Source organism: Artemia sp. Qi Xiang Cuo, chromosome 20 (assembly GCF_049724085.1).
Source record: "Artemia sp. Qi Xiang Cuo chromosome 20, ASM4972408v1, whole genome shotgun sequence".
Taxonomy (NCBI): Eukaryota; Metazoa; Arthropoda; class Branchiopoda; order Anostraca; family Artemiidae; genus Artemia; species Artemia sp. Qi Xiang Cuo.
In genome coordinates, this window is record NC_142813.1 from 36,461,459 (window position 1) to 36,483,577 (window position 22,119).

General features: G+C 35.4%; 2 protein-coding genes across 5 annotated transcripts in view; one reads left to right on the forward strand and one right to left on the reverse strand.

Annotated features, from left to right (window-relative positions):
- LOC148940154 (poly(A) RNA polymerase GLD2-B-like) overlaps window positions 1–22,119 on the forward strand; it is a 610,602-nt gene that overhangs the window by 177,247 nt on the left and 411,236 nt on the right. The window lies entirely within an intron of this gene.
- Window positions 1–22,119, reverse strand: part of LOC148940155 (nuclear distribution protein nudE homolog 1-B-like) — a 101,173-nt gene that overhangs the window by 72,664 nt on the left and 6,390 nt on the right. For all 3 annotated transcript variants that reach the window (XR_016143442.1, XM_089105791.1, XM_089105792.1), the window contains exon 2: window positions 4,908–5,193. Coding sequence is in view for 2 of the 3 variants with exons in the window: in XM_089105791.1 (XP_088961917.1) it covers window positions 4,908–4,987 (80 nt within the window). In the remaining variant the exon portion in view is untranslated. The remainder of the gene's footprint in view (window positions 1–4,907; window positions 5,194–22,119) is intronic.

Consider the following 22,119-nt stretch of genomic DNA (forward strand, 5'->3'; position numbering starts at 1 on the left):
AGTTGGTATGTTATAAATGTTGGTATTAAGTTGGTATGTTATAAACGTTGGTATTAAGTTGGTATTAATAATTAAGTTGGTATGTTATTAACAGATATATTAACAGTTAAGTTGGTGTGTTATTGTATGTTTCAGTAATATTGTTTTTCCAATGTTTTTCAGTTGCTTTATGTTTTTGTTATGTCATTGACATTGTTATAGACTTTTTTATCATTGTTTTGTGCGACAAGCTTGTTAAAGCTTACTGTATCTTGGTATTAATAAATAAATAAATAAATAAATATAATAATGTAATTTTTACTAAGAAAATATTGAAAAAATATTTTTAGACTTTAAACAGGAATTCAAAATTATAATGAAATCTATGATAAAAATAGACATAGTTGATTAAACTTGAAAATCAATTGTAGTTTGATGATTGAAGTCGGTTGGGAGTAAGGGGGGGGGGGTATCTACTCTGGGAATTGTCTAATGGTTTTAATCTTTACTTCTAATATAATCGAAACTCCAATAATTCTCCGAAGTCTCTTATTTCTAATTGAAACACCTAATAAACGCAGTTAACGTCCTATTCTTTAAGTTTTAAGATTTATGTGCTAACGTATCAAACAGTTTTTGGTAACAAACTATAAGAATGGAGCGACAATAGTAACCGAAACTCTAGAAACAGAATTTTGATGTCAGTCGATATATCATCGGCTTATTATGTTAATTCCAAATATATAAGATCCATTAAGCTTAGTTTTACCCATAAAAGGCTAAGAAACTGCAAAAATTTGCCTGAAAAAGGGAGAAAACACTCACTAAAAGTCAAGGAATTTTAATTGAAATCAAACAATTAGATTCGGCGTATAAGAGAAACCTACTGTAGAGGATTCAATCCCCTATCTGCAAAAGCGTTGAATTTTGTATTATTTACCAGAGAAAAAATCACGAATGCGTGTTAATTTGTTTGTTTGTTTTTCCCAGGGGCGATCGTATCGAACCAACGGTCCTAGAACATCGGGAGAGGGCTCATTTGAACGGAAATTAAAATTTCTGGTGTCCTTTTTATTTGAACACTAAGATCGGACGGCTACTATCCACCCTCCCACCTCGCTTTTTTCCCCAAAAATTGTTCGATCGAAAGTTTGAGATAGCCATTTTGTTTAGCATAGTTGAAAGGTTCCAAAGCTATACATTTAGATTTAATATGACCCACGCAGGCCCTGAGGATAGGTCTGGGGATGAAATTATGGTAAGGATAATTTGCTAAGGATAATATGGATAATATACGTTCTATGAAAACCAGTTTCATAGCCACAAAGACAAATAGCGGGTGACAGAATGCATTGGACTAGTATAACTTGGGCTACATATTTGCGCACTAGAGGGGTAGGGGTAAGGTTATGTTACTTTACCCCCAAACCCCCTAATGTGCAAATATATAGCCCAAATTATAATATTAAAGTGATCAGTGCTATGTACGAGAATAACACTGCAGCAGCGAAAGTAGGAAATTAGGTTTGCAGCTGGTTTTGTATTAAATCAGGACTTAAGTAGGGCTGTGTTCTATCCCCTTGTATATAGATTATTTTGATGGATTTTGTCTTAACGAACATTGGAAAGGCAATGGGAGACCAGGGGGTCAAATCGAAAGGAAAAAGTCTAATGTACTTAGATTATGTTGGCGATTTCAGCATCTTAGATGAAAGTTTGGAAAAAACGAATGAACTCTTAGAGGTTTTTCAAGTTGAGGGTACTAGAATAGGTTTAAAAATGAATGTTAAGCAGACTAAGTCACTAAGGCTCGGACTAAGTGATGATGAAAAGGTGACGTTGTGTAATGAAAAGATTGATCAGGCGGACAGCTTCACTTACCTTGGTAGAATTATTAGTAAAGATGGTGGGAGCAGTGAAGATGTTAAAGATAGAATAGCCTAGGCTCAGGGTGTTTTTTTCACAGTTAAAAAAAGTCTCGAAGAATAGGAAGATAAGTCTGCAAACCAAGATTAGAATTGTAGAAGCTACAGTGATGACAGTGGTCAAATATGGCTCTGAAGCATGGACGCTCCGAAAAGCGGATGCAGATTTGCTAGATGTTTTCCAGAGAAATTGCTTAAGGATTGTTCTGGGTACCCGACTGACTGACCGTATTTCTAACAATTGGATATACGAAAAATATGGTTCAATACCGCTCTCTAGGGCTATAATGAAAGAAAGGTTGAGGTGGTTAGGGCACGTTGTTCGGATGAAGGATGACAGATTGCCGAAGATTGTTCTTTTCGGCCAACCATCTAGGGCTAAACGGAAAGCAGGTCGTCCCCGTCTGGGGTGGGAGAACGTCATAAAGAAAGATTTAAAGGAAATGGGAACTTCGTGGGCGGGTGTAAAAAGGGAGGCTTTGAATAGATTGGGGTGAAGGATGAGCGTCCGTAGCTGTGTTGGTCTCAGGCGGCTTGATGCTGCGGTGAGTTGTTAGTAGTAGTAGTAATAGTAACATAAATATAACATATTTATATTATTAAATATAAACTAAAATATTATATTTTCATCATATTTCGGCATATTTCATTAGGATTAACGTAACTTTACTTCTTAGGTATGTTCCCTATAAATAACAAGTACCTCTTTGTTTTATTAAAGAAATAATGAGACCAATGCATATCGTACTTTGTGAAGGGTGGGATAAATTTTTTCCATGAAAATATAAAAAGGCCAAATTATCAAAATTGTCGCTGGTGTCCAAGTAATTATACCAGCTCAACTAGAGTAAAAAGAAACAGTTTCTAAATAAGAAAAAAAAAAACAAAAAAAACTGAGGTCTTGAATCGACACAAATTCCGGAAAATAAAGGGAGGAAGCAAGGATTTTGTTATATTCTCTGCATAAAGATGCAAAAAGGTCATTTTTCAAAATTTCAAGGGTCACTTTCGCTTGAGAAAAAACAAAACGCCGATCTAAAGGTATTTTTCCAAATCTAATACGGTAATTTTCCCCCTTCCTGTAGGTGCGCCTGCATAGAACATGGTAAAGAAGGAAAACAGTTATTAATTACAAAGGTAAAGAGCATTATAATTCTAGTGATTTCTAGTTAATTTTAGTCAATAATCTAGTGATTTGTGCTAATTTAGTGATTTATTTTCCAAGAATTTATTGATTTATTTCCCAAGAATTTAGTGATTTTTTTCATCGGGTGGCAACCCTGGCTGACAATGGTATTTTTTTGAGTTTCTCAATTACATATTTTTTTTACTCGCTAAGTCATTAAATGAGCGTTCCAAACAATTTTTGAATGTATGTTCCACAAACTCACTGTCAGTAAATGATTTCGTTGGTACCAATGCTAGTAGTTGCTAAAAGTTTTCCAAAATTTATTATACGTTGAGCAAGGCATTCATATTTATCAACTGTCATTTCACTCACTTCCGCAACGAACAGAATGAAAGTATTTTTCGAAAATTCGCAATCTGTAGATGGCTTTAAATTGGTTCTATTTAGCCATTTTTTATGGCTTTAAAATGGCATGCAAAGAGCCACGTCAGAGCTGTCAGATATAACATAACTGCAGATGGCAAAGAACCTCTAAGAATTTATTTTGTATTTCAAAGTTTTAAAGCCTCTGGAAGTGCCCCCCTTCCCCTAAAATTTGCAAGTTTTTATACTCCACCCCTACCTTCCACTTAAAACAATTTCTGTTTCGATAATAATAACCGTACATCCAAAATAAACACCCTGACCCTTAACCCTGATTAGAAAAAATGTGAAGGTCTAAAAAAGCAGCTCTTTAGAAGGCTAGAACAAACGGAGAGACTAGTTCAAAGAGGGAATAGACTAATTCTCTAAAAGAGACAACAAAAAGAGAGACAAAAAGGGATTGCTAATATATGCCCATTTTTAAGGCGAGGGGGGCTTGGGATGAATTGCCAAAAACGTGAACAACCATGAGAATGAACATAAAATGAGCAATCTAAGAAAATTTCTGTCTTTGTTCTAGCATGTCTCCTTATGGAGAGCCGCTTGGTACTTGTGTCTAAGCCAGTACACACTCGAGAAGTGAAGTTAGGTTATTCATAATGAAATATACAAAAATATGAGGAAAATACAATAAGCATTGCATATAATAAATAAGTAACCTAGCCTAACCTAAGTACCTCCCCCCCTAAAATCCAAAAAACCACAGTTTAATATCGTATACGCAATGAAAACCTTGCTATCATTGCCTGCTCTACAACAGTTAAGACGTGACAAAACGGGTTCTATCATTGCCAGTCTATATAGTCATTAAGCCGAGAGGCCCGGATAATGGGATAGAACCTATTAAATATTTAGTAAAATACCTAAAACGTAGATTTCAACTGAGCCTAAGCTAATTTTATTCGAATTATGACAGGTATAAACCAGTTATGGTCTGATCTGCAGATCCAAGTTATTCAGTGTGTACTGGCTAAGACACAAGTACCAGCCGCTACCCTAGAACTTTACGAAAAAAAATGTACATCCATTCTAAGTCAAGACATGGCCCTAGTACCCTCTCCCATCTAACCAAAAATACAGACTCCTTAATCCGTGGCGCTCAAAATACCAACACGCATGAGTTATCTAGCAAATACAAGATAAAAAGCAAACTAATCAATTTGGCTAAAAACATTAATCGTCCTAAACTTAGAAAGAAAGTGGGGCTCTCTGCGATTTTCTTTTGGTTGCACTACTGGGTTAACAAAAGGTGTTCTAGCAATAGACCATCTTTTTAAAGTCAGACCCCCCGAAACTTTTTTCTGACTTGTAAAAACATAAAAAAACACAATTAAAGTTTTGATGCTTTTTTTCTGTAATCACCCCCCCCCCAAAAAAAAAATCCATGACACGCCCTTGGCACAGAGCTAATTTTAATTATGGTACCAACAACAAAGAAAAAGAAAACTCACCCTTCCTTGTATTTTAGTGCCTTGGCTTTCCAATATTTCAATTCTTCGTCAACCGAAGAAAAAGTTAAATTGTCTTCCATTTTTTTTTTATCAAGTTCCAAAAAAATAAACAACTTCGCTTTAATAACTTTCACAACATCCTTACGCTTACATTGACACCGACAAAATAGCGTAAATTTCGTTCAAGCGAGTAAGATTCTACGCTCCACTACACTTCCTCAACCAGATAATTCAACCAATCCAAAACACTTGACACGGTGAAATTGGTTTCGAGTAGATTCAACTGCTACAAAACAAAGAAGAAACATTAACATTTGAAATGAGGAAACCAAAACAAGCGTATCGTATTTTCACCTTCTTTTCAAAGGGAATACACTAAAAACTATCTATTTTATAATTAAATTGTTTGTAACGAACTGTAAATAGCGACCCACACCAATAGTAATACAAATTCTAAAAAATGAAATTGTCATACCAATTTGTGCAAACAAAAGATTCTACTTTGCATGCTAAATCCAAATATAAGGAACTTTGAAGTTTAAAGTTACTTGTATAAAGTTATTAGAATAAGAGAATTTGCATAATTTAAAAAAGCCCCCAACACGGTGATTTTCATCTTGATGAAAGTTCTAACGACAAATTCAGCATATGCGAGGACTCTAAAGCAGAGTTAAACCCTCTTTCTGCAAAAGTGCAAGATCTTGTTCTTTTCCTGTGGATAATTTTTGATGCGTACTCACTTAATTTAATTTTCCAGGGATGATCGTATTTAAACAATTTTGTTATTTTTAATAAGAAGAGATCATGTCACAGCAAAGTTTTGATTCCTGCTTTTCTGTGTTGTAAAATAACAATTTGTGGCCATACAGAGCAAAAATGTTATAAGGCGTAAATTCCGAGGTATCTTAACGACTTGGAACAACCAAAAGACTATTTAAATAGCCTCCCAATTTCTGGGGTCTTACTGGCGGCATGTGGTAGCGCATTCGTCCCTAAGTGCATACCAAAAAATGAACCGTTATTACAGACAGTTTATCGAGTAAAACTTACAGTTGAGCAGCCTTGTTTAGTTGCGCACCAGCTATTAGGGCAGGGATAATGGAATATATTTGTAGCGTAGGGATTTTACCTACCCGACACACACACACACACACATATTTCTTATAACTTATACATTTTCGAGTAATAATACCAGAAATGCCAATTTCAAATCCAAATTTTATTTTTCGAAATTAAGGTTTTAATGTCTGTCATGTTCTAATCCAGAAACGATATGAAAAGTAAGCAAGAAGATCTATAACGTCTACATATAAAAAGGAATGATTAGAAATAATTTCTAAATTTTCTTGATGTCAATTCTTTCTGGATAAACTAATATATATACACATATATATACATATATATATATATATATATATATATATATATATATATATATATATATATATATATATATATATATATATATATATATATATATATATATATATATATATATATATATATATATATATATATATATATATATATATATATATATATATATATATATATATATATATATATATATATATATATATATATATATTCTATGAAAATAAAGAAGAAGGGTGTGAACTGCTCTGTATGCAGAAATGAAAAATTCAATCGTAAATAATCTCCTAAGATGTCATTATATTTTCTTGACATTCTAAAGGTAGCTTCTTCTGTGGACAAGCTAGAATTTATTTTTCTAACATGGAATATCTAAATCCTCTAAGAACCGGCAGTTGCAACAATCATCCCAAGTATACAGTACTTTAGATTTCCAGGAAGTAGAAAAGCCCATATCAAAATTCTAAATCCCGATTTTTTCTGTTTTTGCTTCTTGAGATACTTGTTTTGATGCTTCTTACATGCTTTCTATGCGAAGAGCGCTTTCACGGGTGGCAATAACCAGTCAGTCGAGCTCATAGCATAAATATTAAACAGAAGCAACATTTCCAATGCTCTCTATTAAAGATTTTTGGGACACATCAATCGCGCAGGTTCCTTCTTGACTCAGCCTTCTTTAATATTTATACTGTGGTAACAATTGAAGCTATCGCTGTGACACAAAAGGATACTTCCCTTTCCGCGCGCTGTGACGTGTCCCATTTCTGAGCCAAATTTTCGCTACTGTTTAATATTTATACTGTGGTCGAGATATACAAATAACTAAAATAGTGGTTTTGTCGGTAGAGATTCGAACATTCTTCACAGTTTCGTGTATATAAAACTTATTTTTGGAGTTGTATAATCCCACGGTAAAGATGATACGGAGCATATACGTTAGTCTTCCGTATTACATAGTCGGAAGTCTTGCTCCTCAACTGTGGAACCAAGGACGTCAGTTGCTGCAACAATTCACAGAGACTTGGCACCCGACGTTCAATTATAATCGCAATAAGTAATAATACATATTTTTATAAGTAACAAGTAAAAATACATAGACACCCTCCCCTAATTGACTTGACCGATAAATTCCAGTGAAAAATGCAGAATACAAAATACTACTTAGTTTGTAAACAGGTTATTACCCAACGAATCCGTCACTGGGCGCCTCTATGATGACTCACATGAACGTCATTACAATAATTAAGCAAAATGCCGCTTAATTGAGTGTCAAGATTTGTCTCATGTTTAGATATGTTTTTTCCATCACGCCTGATGGTTGCATCTGACCATTTCATTCTATAAAGGTAATGACAAAAACCATCTGTTAAGCTGTTCTCAGGGGGAGGATCAGCCGGGTAATATGCGTTTGATCATACTTTGATCCTCCTAATCTACATTACCTTGCTGATCCTCCCTTAGAAAACGGCTTAGCAAGCACTTTTCCAATTATCTTTGAAGCTTAGAAATTTCACAACTGACTCTTAAGCATGACAGGAACGATAAGATAAGTTTTATTCTTCATTAGATACACATACAATATTACAAGTTATTACTCCCCCAAAGGCTCATTGGCCTGTACAAAGGATTTGTGCTTTCCCTGGTGTTATCGTTGGGTAGCCGCACATCATATCAAGGAAATATACGGTTTACTACAGGGTGGGCGGAAAGTAACTCCCTATTTTGATTAATAAAACAATGTACATTATATTTATTTATTCTCAAAAAAATTTATCATACAAGGTAGGCATAAATGGTAAGTTATCTCTAAAATTCAATATGTGCCCCAGATCTTTCCACCAGCTGCTGTAAACGTTCAGGAATGGCATCCACTGACTTTCTCAGAAACTCCGCTGGGATGGTGGACATGACTCCCTTAATTCGATCCTCCAGTTCTTCGAGTGTCTTTGGTTTGGAGCGGTAGACTTCTTCCTTTACCCAACCTTAAAGAAAAATAGTCGCAGGGTGTCAAATCCGGTCTCCTGGATGGCCATTCATGTGTACCACGACGTCCCAACCAACGCCCCGGAAAGCGAGCATCCAGCCATTCGCGGACAACAAGAGCAAAGTGTGGTGGGGCGCCATCTTGCATAAATATCAACTCGTCGATGTTCTCCCATGTGCTGACAACTGGCCAGACTCTATCACGCAGCATATTAAGGTATCGTTCAGCATTCATGGTGTTGCGCAGAAGAAATGGGCCCAAAACCTGATCTGAGGTGATACCACACCACACCGTTACTTTGGGTCGATTTTGCTGTTTTTCAACTGTCATCATAGGATCCTCTCCTGCCCAGTAGTGGCGGTTGTGACGGTTGACAAAGCCTCCGACGTGAGACACAGCCTCATCAGTCCAGAGGATGTTGCGGAAGAGATGGGGCCACTCTTCATGCCAAGCCAGCATGATTTCTCCGAACTCCATGCGAATGTCACAGTCCTCATCCGAGAGTGATTGGCAGTAGTGCAGCTTCCACGCACGCCAGTTCAACTCTTTATTGAGCACAGTTCGCACTGTGTAGCGGGTGAGTCCACTTTCCCGAGCTGTCCGGCGAGTTGACTTTCCTGGACTACGCCGGAACATTGCTTGGACTGCGTGCAATGTCTCCTGGGTCGTGGATGTCGAAGGGCGTCCACTTCTGCGAACATCTACCACAGATCCTGTGGTCATGAGCTTCGCGTGACAGTTTCTTATTGTTTTTGGATCCACTTGGGCACGTGGTCCATGAATAGTCCGCCACCATCGTTGAACTCGTACGACAGATTGCCAAACTTCATATCGTGACGCCAGCTGGGCACGCTCCTGAAGTGTTAAGTGTTAACTGCTGAGCCATGTTACAGTTTTATATGAAATCAAAAACAAAACTATCAATAAAATTGTACCATTTGAGAGAATTAATCATAAAAATATGACAAAGCAGTAACAAATTATATACAATTTATAAGTAATTTAAAATAGGGAGTTACTTTCCGCCCACCCTGTACTATTTTCTCTTTGAAACTATTCCAAATACTTTTGTTGTTTTTATTTCAGTTGGCACTTATCACTAAAATTAAGTTTACATGTGAAAGATTGGCCCAAGTTTCCCCTTGCATAGATACTTCCTAATACGAATTGGTTCCACTTGGTATTTTCTATATCGAAAAACCAACAAAAAAGGGGGCTGTTTTAATGAAAACTCATAAATTTGGAGTCAACACAAGAAAAATCTCGGCTAGACCTACAGCATTGTCTATTTTTCTTTGATTTGGCCAAGAAACAAAAAATATAAAAGGGAAACATTCTCTTCTTAACAAAAACCTTTCAGAAAAATTGAAAGTCAATGTACAGAAGGAACATAAAAAAGAATCAAGATATCTAGGACGAAGCGAATCTTTATGGAAATTGCAAAAAATTATTTTAAAAAACCTTTTACTAACACAGGCCAATAATAGTTTAGCACCCAAGGCATAAAAACATAAGCACTTAAGCGCCCAGTATCGTAGTGCTCATTTTCAGGAATAGTTCAAAACATCCTTCCCATATATAGTAATTGCAGTAGGTCATGAGCTAACTGCGATTTTTGGATCAATAAATAAATAAAGATATCAAAATTGTTTCCAACTCTATCTTGTTCTTTAGTCCCTATTCCAAATCTTGGCGAATTTAAATGTACAATAAGACAAGTGTTAGGGAAATGCACTATCAGAGAAATGTGAAAGAGGGGTAGGAACATCCCAAAGAAATACAATCTCAAACCATAATTTTCCATTTTTTTCAAGGGAGAATCCTGAGGGGGGGGGGGCATGCCTTCGAGGTTCACATGCTCACATGGACTCGAAATTAAAACAGAAACAAAACCCCGTGTTCCAATGCTGGAGGCTGGAGAGTTCTCAATATTAAACTCAATACTTTAGCAATATTTTGCTTTTAGAAAAAAAAAACTCTGTTTCTAGCTAATGAGAAAAAAGCATGTGTCCAGGCATAAATATAGGTGTGTATGCAAAAAAAATATTCAATATTGTTACAAGTATTCCTATAAGGATCTTGAATAAATTCTTGGGTTTTTTTTTATTTCACGAAAAAGAATGTAAAATAGATGCTTCTGGATAATTCCTACCGCTTTAAAACGTTTTGAAACAGTTTACTCATTTACTTGTAATGTTCTGCTAACGTCTTATATGTGTTTTGATCAAGCAATTCCTCCCATTCTTTGTCTTCCTGGTTATTTAGTGGTCCAGAACACTCTTTATCCCCAAGTTTGACGAAAGCACTATTTTTGAAGCCTTGAAACCAGTCGATGTCATACCCGACAGAGCATTACTACTGTTAAGTCTCAACGAAAATACTAAGTGCCTCAACAGCAACTTTTTTATTAAAATATTGGAATAAAATTTCCCGCAAATACATTTATTTGGCAGATATCTTCGGAACCAATAGAAAAAAAGTTGTAGATGCGATGGTTAACAACCATACTTAAATTAAATGTTACATGCATTACTTTCTTGCAAATGTGTTACCCAAGGGCGTATCCAAGATTTTTGTTCGGGGGAGGGGGAATTTCTTTCGGAGGGGGAGGAGAATAAAACAAATCTACAAAACGCACCAACGATTAGTATAAATGGCTTTTTGCTACGAGTTTACTGGTAAGACAAAACTTCGAGGGGGGGGTTCACAAACCCGTAACCCTCCCCCTGGATAGGGCCTTGGTCACCATTTGAAATCCAATGCACCAAGTACTGCTAATACCACCTTTTAAGAAACAGCAAGAACTTATTCAAGGCCCTTTTAAATTCACCTTTATTCATCTCTCTTTGCGTTTTTGCCAAAAGTAAACCCGACTCTAAAATATATTCCAAAGTACATATCTGGATACGCTGATTTGAAAAAAGGTTCTTTTTTCATTCATGGACATTCTTAAGCCTTTGCTCTTTAGGTAGATGTTATTACACTGAAACATTGGTTATAGAAAGTAAAATGAGAATCCATTAGGTTCATAATCATGACATCTTACGGCTGGTCACTTTTCAAAAAGAAACCTTAGTGTACAAGAACCTTCTTTTGTCGCTAAATATTGATTTTGGGGTCCCACAATCCCAATTTGAATGGCAGCAGATTATTCACCCTTGTTTTTTTTCTTTCATTGACATATTATGTGTTGGGTCTACTAATCATTCCCATGATACAAAGGTGGGGTCAGAACCATTCCTTAGGGTGGGGAGGGAATTAACCGGGTCAGCTGAACCGGGTGCTACAGACGAGGGGGCGCCACGGCTGGAGGGTTAGCCAATTTAATAAAGACTTTCACCTTAATTCGGCTTTTATATTTGAGTCGGGAAGGGGGAGTACTGTAATTCATTATTCCCTGGGCACCACCAACCCTAGGAACAGCTCTGGGTGGTGTTAAGTTCCATGTACCTAGAGCCATTTCTTCCAGTTCATGTATTTCTGTTTTATATAGAGGTACCCGAAAATAGCACATTTTGAAAGCCATGTTAAGACTACTAGTGATTCACACTTACTTGGGAAAAACTGTTAAGGAATTGTTTTTGTAGAATATGAATTTTGACTTTCTATTTATTTCTATATTTTTTATAGTGAATTATCACGTTATATAGTTCCCAGAGGCAAAAGAGATGATTTTTGTTTTATATATCTGCTGATTATTGCGATGATTGTGGGGGTGTTGGTGGCAGAGTATTTTTTCTTTCCTCTTTACTCTCAGTTGTTTGTTTCCACTACTTCCACTATGGACATTCGCAGTTTTCTTAGAGGAGGCAGTAAAATGTTTATTTTATGTATGTGTTTTGCTTATGAATATGTTCTTACTGTTATTACATTTGACATCTGACAGTAATTTGAACTACTGTCAATGTAATGACAGTAAGTGGAGTGAAATGCATGACATTGATCGAAGCGTTTTAGTGATGGCTTCAAGCAACATACAAGGTCAAAAATTTGAAACAACCAAATGCTACTTAAGCTTTTAAAACCAACAATAAACTTTAAGCAAGGTTCAAACAAGTTTATTTAATAAAAGAAAATAAACACTTAAAATACACTTCTCCATGACAAAACACACGTTGAGACCCCTAAATTTAAAATATTCTTCACTAGCATACAGTACAGCTCCCATTTCATTCTTCAACGCCACCACACGCCTCCTCAACAGATAAAATCAAATAACCTTAACATTAGAACTTCTCCCTTCTTCCCTGGACATACAACCACCTCAACTAACAAAAATAAAAAAAACAATTAATATGCATAGTAAAAAATAGACCTAAAATTCTGTCTAATCTAATTCATCTTCAACTTTTTGATTTTATTTTTTGACTTTAATTAACATAATAGTCAAAAATATAAACCATTACAGATATAAAACAGTATGTTAGGGAATTTTTTTTTTAATTTTTGCTAACGCGTAGCAATTAGAAACAGAAACATTCCTAGAAGCACCCTAAAATAAAAAATTAATAATAAAAAAAAAAACAATCACCTTCTCCCAAACACTCCCAGGGTAACAAGCAACATTCACATGCAATTCCATCCAACCTCACATCTTATCCTAGCCCTATAGCCCGCTCACCCCCCCCCCCCAAAAAAAAAAACTAATTCCAAAAGAAATGCTCTTTTAATCTATTTTTAAACTGTGGGAGGTGTTCAGCCGCCCTAACACTCACAGGAAGCGAATTCCATACAGAAGGGCCATTATACTTCAAAGTGAAGCCAGATATCGAATTGTTTTGACTCTCCATAGCCAAGTTATCACATATTCTTGTATCATAATCATGAACAGAACTTCTGAAACGGTAAACATCATTAAAAGTTTCTACATATTTCACAATTATTTTTACTGCTTTATTTTGTAGCACTTGCACACGCTTGTAATTAGCATCAAAGTTGCTGCTCCACACTACAGATCCATATGATATATACGGGTAGATGATTGCAAAATATATTGTGCAAAGAGGACGTTCCAGCAGAATATGACTTCAGTCTTTGGAGAATTCCAACTCCATGTGCAATTTTTGCGGAAATAGTGTCCCTATGATGTTTCCACAAAAGATAAGAATCAACGTGGAATCAAAAGTACCGTAGTGACTTTACTTGTGCAACAGGCTTTTCACAAAATAGGACTTTACCCCTTACATCAATAGAATCACCCACTCTACATAATATCACTAGAAACGTCTTCTTTACATTCACGCACAACAAACTTAAACTCGTAAACACCTCTAGTCTTTTGAGAGCATTGTTAGCTTTTGCTATTAAATCATCAACTGGTTAAGCTCATCATGTCCACGTAAACTTGATATAGTAAAGGGCCCAGCACAGAGCCCTGAGGCGCACCACACTTCATAGAAAAAGAAGATGAGACTTCATCATTTAAAACAACTTTAAGGGACCTACCATAAAGATAGCTCTCAAACCATCTTTAACGAACTCCATTTAGTTTGGAAGACAAATGTCTTCCAAGACATTCTCATTCTTTAACTATATATTGATTAAAATTATTTTTGAAAGACCTGAGAGAGCTCCTACATCTCAACTACGTGGATGCACTTTCTACACTTTAAGACGTGCTATATCCAAAGAAAAGCCAGAACGTACGGAAGGAGTAAATAGCGACGAAGACCATACTGCCTTTCCATAATAAACAAATAAGTAGAACAACAGGGAAATTTTTATACAAGACAATGGAACGCAACTTTAAATGAATATTTCGACCCTATATCCAAGGGCCGTCCTCAGCAAAACAGACGAAGAGAATAAAAACAATACAAAAAGAAACTTACATTGAACTTCAATCATTAAAACTGAAAGGTTATAGTACAAATATTTCCTTTGATTCTGCTTTAAGCAGTCACATATATGATAACCCTAGTCATAAAATGCTTTTTGAAGAAACTTGCTTTATTAGCAATGATTTAGGCATAAAACAGGTTGTTCGTGAGGCAATTGAAATTAAAATCAAAATAAATAGTAATATTTCTTTAAATAGAAATTTAGGGGAATATTCGCTTAATGCCCTATACACAAATCTAATTAAAAATGATTTAGCTAATTATATTAAAAAACCAGTAAATAACTCCACTCAACCTATTACGAATAGACCATCTAGGTTGGCTGCCAAGAAGGCGAGATTAGCTTTAAAAGCTTGTCTGTAATTATTTTAATTCCATCTTAATGAATTGTTCTCTGTCCACTTTGTTTGGAGTACCAGTCCTGGTTGAACTTCCTTGAAGTAATGATATTAGGGCTGTTTTAAAACATTTTTTTAAAAAAACCTTTCAGTTTTAATGATTGAATTTTAATGTAGTTTCTTTTATATTGTTTTTATTCTCTTCGTCTGTTTTACTGAGGACGGCCCTTGGATATAGGGGCTAAATATTCATTCAAAGTTGCGTTCCACTGTCTTGTATAAAAATTTCCCTGTTGTTCTACTTATTTGTTTAGTACGGAAGGAGTACTTACCACTTGAAGGTCAAAAGCAGATTCCGTGTTTCGATCACGTTGTTCAGACATCGACCAAAACAGATTAAGAGAAGGGGATGGAAATAACCCAGAAGAGAACTTAAAAACACAAATTTAACACAAGAGACAGTAAAGGGAGCCAAGGGAAAGAAAGTCACCTACATTTCAGAAGTTTTTAGTACAAGCATCTTGATTAAACCAAGTCTTTTCAGGTCTGATTTGAAAGTAGACAACCAAATTACGGTACGGCAAAATACAACAGGTGAGACTTCAGAAGTCCATTGCAAAGTAGACAAGGTTTTTTTTTTCCTGTACCATAGGGAATATGTGCTTCATTTTCTTGATGATTCCAAGATTGCAAGAGTTTTTCAACGTTTGGATGTGGTGCAAGTAGCAGAGGTTTTCATCCAGGAGTACACCTAGATGCGTGCCAGAACTCGTCTCTCGCCGCCTGATCGTTCCTCTGGAAGTCACAATTATGGTTACTTCTGATGAAGAGTTCCAATGCTTGAAAGGAAGAGAACACATGATTTGTCAATAAATATTGCAAGTTGATTTCAATCTGTCCACGCTTAAGTTTCTTCTAAGGCAATCTCTAGTTGTTTTTTTTTTTATTTTTCCATACTTGAGTTATAGAAGTTTATTTTTATGCCATCTGTGAATGCCAGCGTTCCATCAGTCACTATATGAAGTACCTTCACAGCACCATAGTTTGCAGCACTTTGAAGCAGAAATTTGGGTATAGACAACAACATAGGCCATTCAGATGAACTGTTCCAGTAAAACAAAATTACACTCTGGCCTTTATAAGGCTTAGGGGATGTTAGGCCTTCTCCTGGTTGTGGGAATTTCTGTTAGTTTAAATTTGACTTGATTATCCGTTGCAATTTCTGTTTGTTTAATGTTTGAATTATTATTTGACTTTATTTCTGCTCGTTTTCAGTTTAATTTAGCTCAGCTTTTCTTTTGGAAACTTCTTTTTTGGATTTTTTTTTTGTATTTAACTTCTGTCACTTTCCAATTGACATTGTGTTTCTTTATTGGATAAAAAAAAGGAAAATTTGAAAGAAAAAAAAATCGATTTTGCTGCTTAAGAATTAAGATCTTGACTAGCTATTTATATTTTAGACAAAATAATGCAACAAACTTTAATAAAATCTGTACCATAGAGTTTTGCAATGGATGGGCAGGGAGAATATTTTCAAAACCAAAGGAATACAAATTTGCATGGTTTCCAGCCTTCTATAGGGCTGAAGCCCTACATACCCTCCTAATGTTACAACCTTGAACATACATAAATATTGATTAACCATTTCATTATACGCATCTTATTATAATATTTTGTTTTACTTGCCTATTTGTTTAAATAAATGTACTTTGAGCTGATTTATTACAAAGAATTCTGATTTATTGCATTAAAAATAAAAATAATATAGGATGTCAAGAACCATGAACTAGTTTTGTTTCTGGTTGTATTTCCCTTGCTTTTGAGACTTTAATTGAGGTGTCTTCATGGCCTGAAATTTTAGAAGATCAAGATCATAAAAAGAGCATATTGTACAAAAGAATAAGTACAACCATATTTGAATAGATACCACCAATATTTGCCATCCTTGATAATCTTCTCTTGGTCCCCAAGTCAAAATTCAAATTTCCACCATTCAATGCTCCCTCAGAGTTCAAACTACACCTCTTAACCTGTTAATTTATACCCTTGGCTGTACCTTAACTATTAATATACATAGTTTCTTTCTTTTATGGTTCAGAATCCCATTCAGCATCTGTTAAAGGCTTCAAAATAATTACCTCGACCATTCCTTAAAAATTATATACAGGCCTTTTTAACAACCTGGATGCAGATAGTGTCTTCTGATTTAGTTTGACACCTTGCTTAATGTCCCCTGAAAGTTTCAACTTGGGAAACTTAGCCATCACTTAGATATTGTAGATGTGTCCTATTGACAACCTGGTTGCACATAGTGTCTTTTGATTTAGTCCATTGTCCCCCTCAGTAATCCCTGAAAGTTTAAACAAAATACCCTTTGTTGTTCCTGAGGTATTACTGATATGCCCTTTGACAACATTGAAGCAGATATCCCTTTTTTAATAGTTCAACATCCCCTGAAGTTTTTAATTTGGTACTTTAAGCTTTTCCTGACATATTGCAGATATGCCATTTAAACAACTTGGATAAACACAGCGTCTTTTGATTATTTCAACATACACCTCAACATGTCCTGAAATAATCAATTTAAAACCCTCAGCCATTCTTGAGATATTGCAGATACACCCTTTTGACATCTAGCATGCGCATAGTGCCTTTTGATTAAATTCAACATCCCTTGGAAGTTTCACTTTGATATCTTTAGCCTTTTTGGAGAAACAGAATCAAACACACTGAAGTTTTTCTATAACAACTCCTTCCATATTAAATGGTTAAGAAAAAAAAAATAATAATTTAAAGGTATATTTACTTAGGCTACATGACAGTGCTGCCTATGATAAAACAATTACTTAAGTTCACAGAGAACATGGAGAATCAAATTGTATCTAAGGATGTGCATGCACCAGCACTACATAATTAGCCACCTTATTATGACATCATAAAAAAAAAATTCTATTAAGTTCATCATACAACAACAATTAGCAAGAAGAAGCTGTTTTAATTTAACAAATATCACAGTCTTGGAAAGGCCTGGTTTTTTGAAAAATGTATAGGCTACTCAATACAATGTATACTAATCAAATGTAGGCTATGCTAGTTTAATTTGAATATTTCCTGTCAACAAAATAAACAAAGCAATGTTTCATTTATATGGATTTGCTGACACAGAAAGATATATCAACTACCCTGCTTTGAAACAAACTTTAAAAATGATTTATACTACACACACATAAATAAAACAATTAGATTTTCTGTCTACAGAACAAAGTTTTTAGATAAAATAAGGGTATGCATAGTAAATATCAACAGAGAAAAGAGAGGCATAGGTGGAAATTAAGGACTAATCAGAAAACAGTTTTTTTCAGTGTGCAGGAGTAGATAACACTTTCTTCCCCTTTCTTGTGCTGAAAAGGGCTTTATTGTGTTAATGGTTTACCTTCTTTTGGGTCCAACAATTGCAATGGATGCCATGTATACATTAATTATATTCCAAGGATACATTACAACACCACAGGTGTCATGCAACTCCCCCTCAGACGTGAATTATTTGTAAAACACTTTATAAGTTATGATTTATTAAGTCTTAGAACAAGAGATTCCAACTCATCTTTAGTACCAGTCACGACTGATCCCCTGTACTTTCCCACTGGATGCACATAGCTCTATAGATGCAACCTATAATACATCAGCAACAATTGTACAGATCTTGAGATTTCAGGAAAGCCAGTCCCAGACCTCCTCTTCTTATGTACCTTCTGTTTTTGCTAATAATTTTACTTTTTGACCATTCTGTCAACTTCTTTTTCTGTCATAGTGAGCTATGTGATCTCCTCTAAGACACCTGCCATCTAATATGTTTGATTGGAAAGATGAATTGGAAATTTAAATTTGAATAAGGGCCCTCTTGAGAAAGGAGTTGCAGGCTAAACAGAGCCTCTTGCTTCAATTCATTTTTTATGCTTTCAGTCTTCCTTGTGTAAAGATAAAATGTATCTTAAATCTAAGAATTTATTTAGTGTATATGTATTACAAAAGAATGTATCATTCTATTTATAAAAATAAAAAAATCATAGGCCCTTCAACCTTGGAAGAGTGCAGCCAAACACATGTAAGTACAAGCAAGGGGGGTAATAAAAAAAAACAAAAAAAAACACACATACAAAACAGTACAAATATGTGAAATACATTACAGAAATTTGAACATTCTGAGATTTCCTGGCTACCCAATGTATGTTTGTTTTTATTTAGAATGTTAAAAGAAGAAAATCAAGAACATTAGATTGACAGAAGAAATTAGTCCCCTTTTAATTGTCTTCTTAGAAGGAGAACAAACTAAAACTTGAAATTTTGTTTCTTTAAATTTTGAGACCATAAGTTTGTTGCTGTTTTTGCCTGTAATAAAGTTTTGTAGCACACTCTTGTATAAAAGAATCTATAAAAATTACTTATGTTGTTTATATGATAGCTTTCCTGTCAAAGTTTGATAGCTTTTCCAAATTTCTGTATATGGTATTCAACTGCTAATTCAGGTAGTTTGCAACAAAACATGAACATTATAATCTTCAATAATCTGTTTTCTTTGAAAATTATGCCCTGTCTTATTTTATATTTCTTTACAGCAGCCTATTTTTTGCTTGAGATTGTTTTTTAGAGTTTTGTTAGGTTACTTAAACTGAAAATACAGTACATCTATGAATCAGCTTGGTTGATATACTCTATAATCATAAAATAAATTGTATGCCTAAGACTGTTCATCCTCTTATGTATTTTCATCTTTCTACATATTAGTTTATGTCAAAGACCTGGATCAAAGGGCACCTTCACAAATATTTGTAGGGGGAGGTGAGCATAAACAATTTTCTGGGGAGGAGGGTGGAATCCAAGATAGTGTCAAATATTTTCCAAACTCAATAGAAAAATATGCATTTTTTATATATTCTTGGTCCTCTAGGAGGGAGAGGATTGAAAACCCCCACTGTGCTCCCCTATGGATGCCCTTGCCTGGATCACATTCATATTTGAAATTTGAGAAGGCTCAATTTACAAAAATAGCAAATTCAAAACATCTGCTTTTGCATGTCCACCATCTTATGCAAATATGTCTATATAACTTTACACACCTCACACATCTGGCGCCTACTTGTGCTCATGAACAATATGGCTTATTTACTGGATCATGTCTCTGAAACATTTTGATTCAGATGGAAAGGTCTATTACTGTTTTGGCCTCTGATCTACCCAGGAGAACAAGAGAACCTTCCCAGGTAAGGCCAAAATTTATTTCTAATGAATAAATTACGATCAGTACTTCTTAATTTCATTTTACTAATAATCCCTAATAGTTACACATTCATTTTGACATCTTGACATAGCTTGTAATGTTATAAGACATCCCAGAAGGGGGGGGGGGCTCAGGTAGTATAGTACAGTCTTATGCATTTATATTTGGTCGCAAGAGCTGAAAGGTATCTATAATACAGAAGAGAAAACATTTCAAGAAGGAAACATTACTCAGTCAAAACTTATGACAACAAACACGTTTTTAGAGCCTCAAAGTGTTTTTAGTCAACTACAAATTAAAGTGAGGACAAGATATATAACATAGATTTACCAATTTTTACAAGGGATATAAATTATATCTCAATTCATCATAAGCAGTTCAGAAACCACCAAATTGGCAAACCATCTGGGAGGAAATGCATATCCCATACAAAATGGTGGAATCTGGTAATATGGTACAGTTTGTGTGGGCTTGTATGACATGTGTTGTAGTACCTGACATTTGACTTATGACACAAATGATTTTTTTTTTGTTTTTGTATCTGAAGCCTCTATTGAGTACTATATGATTACTTACTAAGAGTATTAAATAAGCTGTGAAACTGATTTATGAACAATCTTACTTAGGATTGTTGCATGTTTGGTAAGAAAATAGTTGCATGCTTGATAAAATCAACTTCTGGCTCTTGCAGCTAGAAGTTGATATTAATAGCTTTCTTTCATTTGCAGACAATGAGTGAAAAGGAGGATATATAGTGGTGACAAACTAAAAAGTGACATTGCACTGGTCTTGGAACACAGCAAATCATGTCAAAAAGCTGCTATAGTGCATAGTTAGCACACTATACTTGAAACCTTGATCCATGAGGACATTCAAGTCCCAGTGGTGCTGGTTATTTGGCTTGAAACACAGGTTAGTGCCACAACCCTGTAAGCTCAGCCAGCTCTAAATGGGTACCTGGAGAAATCTGAAGAAGGTAAAGAGGAAGATTGTGCAAAAGCATAGCATGACTGGCCTGCAGCCCCCCCTCCCACAGCACTTCCTGGCTGAAGGCCCATGAGATGAAGGTCAGCACCACCAGCAGGGACTGTAAAGTCCAGAGCTGTGTATATATTTTTATATATGGCTCATGGTATACCATTTAAAACTCTGCACTGAGATGTCCAGGAGCTGAAGTCTTTTGCTGAACCTGCAAATGATAAACTGAATATGATTATTCTTAGGATGTGTATCTTTGAGCAAAGTGAACAAAAACTATTTTCAGAGTATTTTGTGCCATGTATCTGAGATGCACCAATGTCTTATCAAGGATCACCTAATGAAACTTCCCTATGATTTTACAATTGCAAACAAAAAGGAAATCCCAGCTTGAACACAGAAAGACTGGTACTATGGGTTTATGAAGAGAAAGTGTGAGCTCAGCTTAAGAAAACCTGAAGCTTGTAGTTGAGCATAAGTCACTAGGTTCAACAGGGAGAATGTAAACATCTTCTATGATAAATTTGAAAGAATCCTTACCAAGCATGAGTTTGGCCCCCAAAAGTATACACTATTGACATGACAGGTTTAACAACAACCCATGTTCTGCCAAATATTGTTGCAGAAAAGGGTGTGAAACAACTGGGCAGGTCACTTCAGAAGAATGCAGAATTTTTCCACCCTGGTAGGCTCCGTTAGTGCTTTTGGTACAGCTTTGCCATCATTCTTTGTTTCCCAAGAGTTAACTTCAAGGGCCATATGTTGGTAAATGCACCACCATCATCTGTTGGAGCTGCTGACCCAACTGGCTGGATGACCACTGAAATAATCAGTTCTTGTTTCATGCCACATTTTGTCAAGTATGCTAAACGCAGCAAGGACAACAAGTGTCTGTTGATTGTAGAAAATCATGAGAATCACATCTCTGCTGAGACTCTCAACCTAGCAAGTGATCATGGAATTATACTTTTGACTTTTCTACCAGATGGCAGCCACAAACTTCAACCACTGGATATTTCTGTCTATGATTATGTTATGAACTCATGGATGATGTCATGTCCTAGAAAAACTGTGGCAATATACAAAATGCAAGACTAGTTGGTGAAGCATTTCCAAGAGCTTTTACAATGAGTAATATTGTGAAAGGTTTTGCCATATGAAATATAATCCCATTCAACAGAAATGCAATACTAGAAAATAGCTTATCATATTATATTACTGATCAACTGAATCCAGATACAGCCAAAAGCAGCACAACTGACAATGATATTGGTAACTTTCCAGGAGCCAATCCTACATTTTCAGATGCCATTCAACCAGAACAGATTGACCAATGTGAAAAGGCTTGTGCTCATGTGGCTAGCATGAAAACAAGACCTTGGAAAAAGGTGAGACTTGAAGGAAACACCAGGAAAATCTC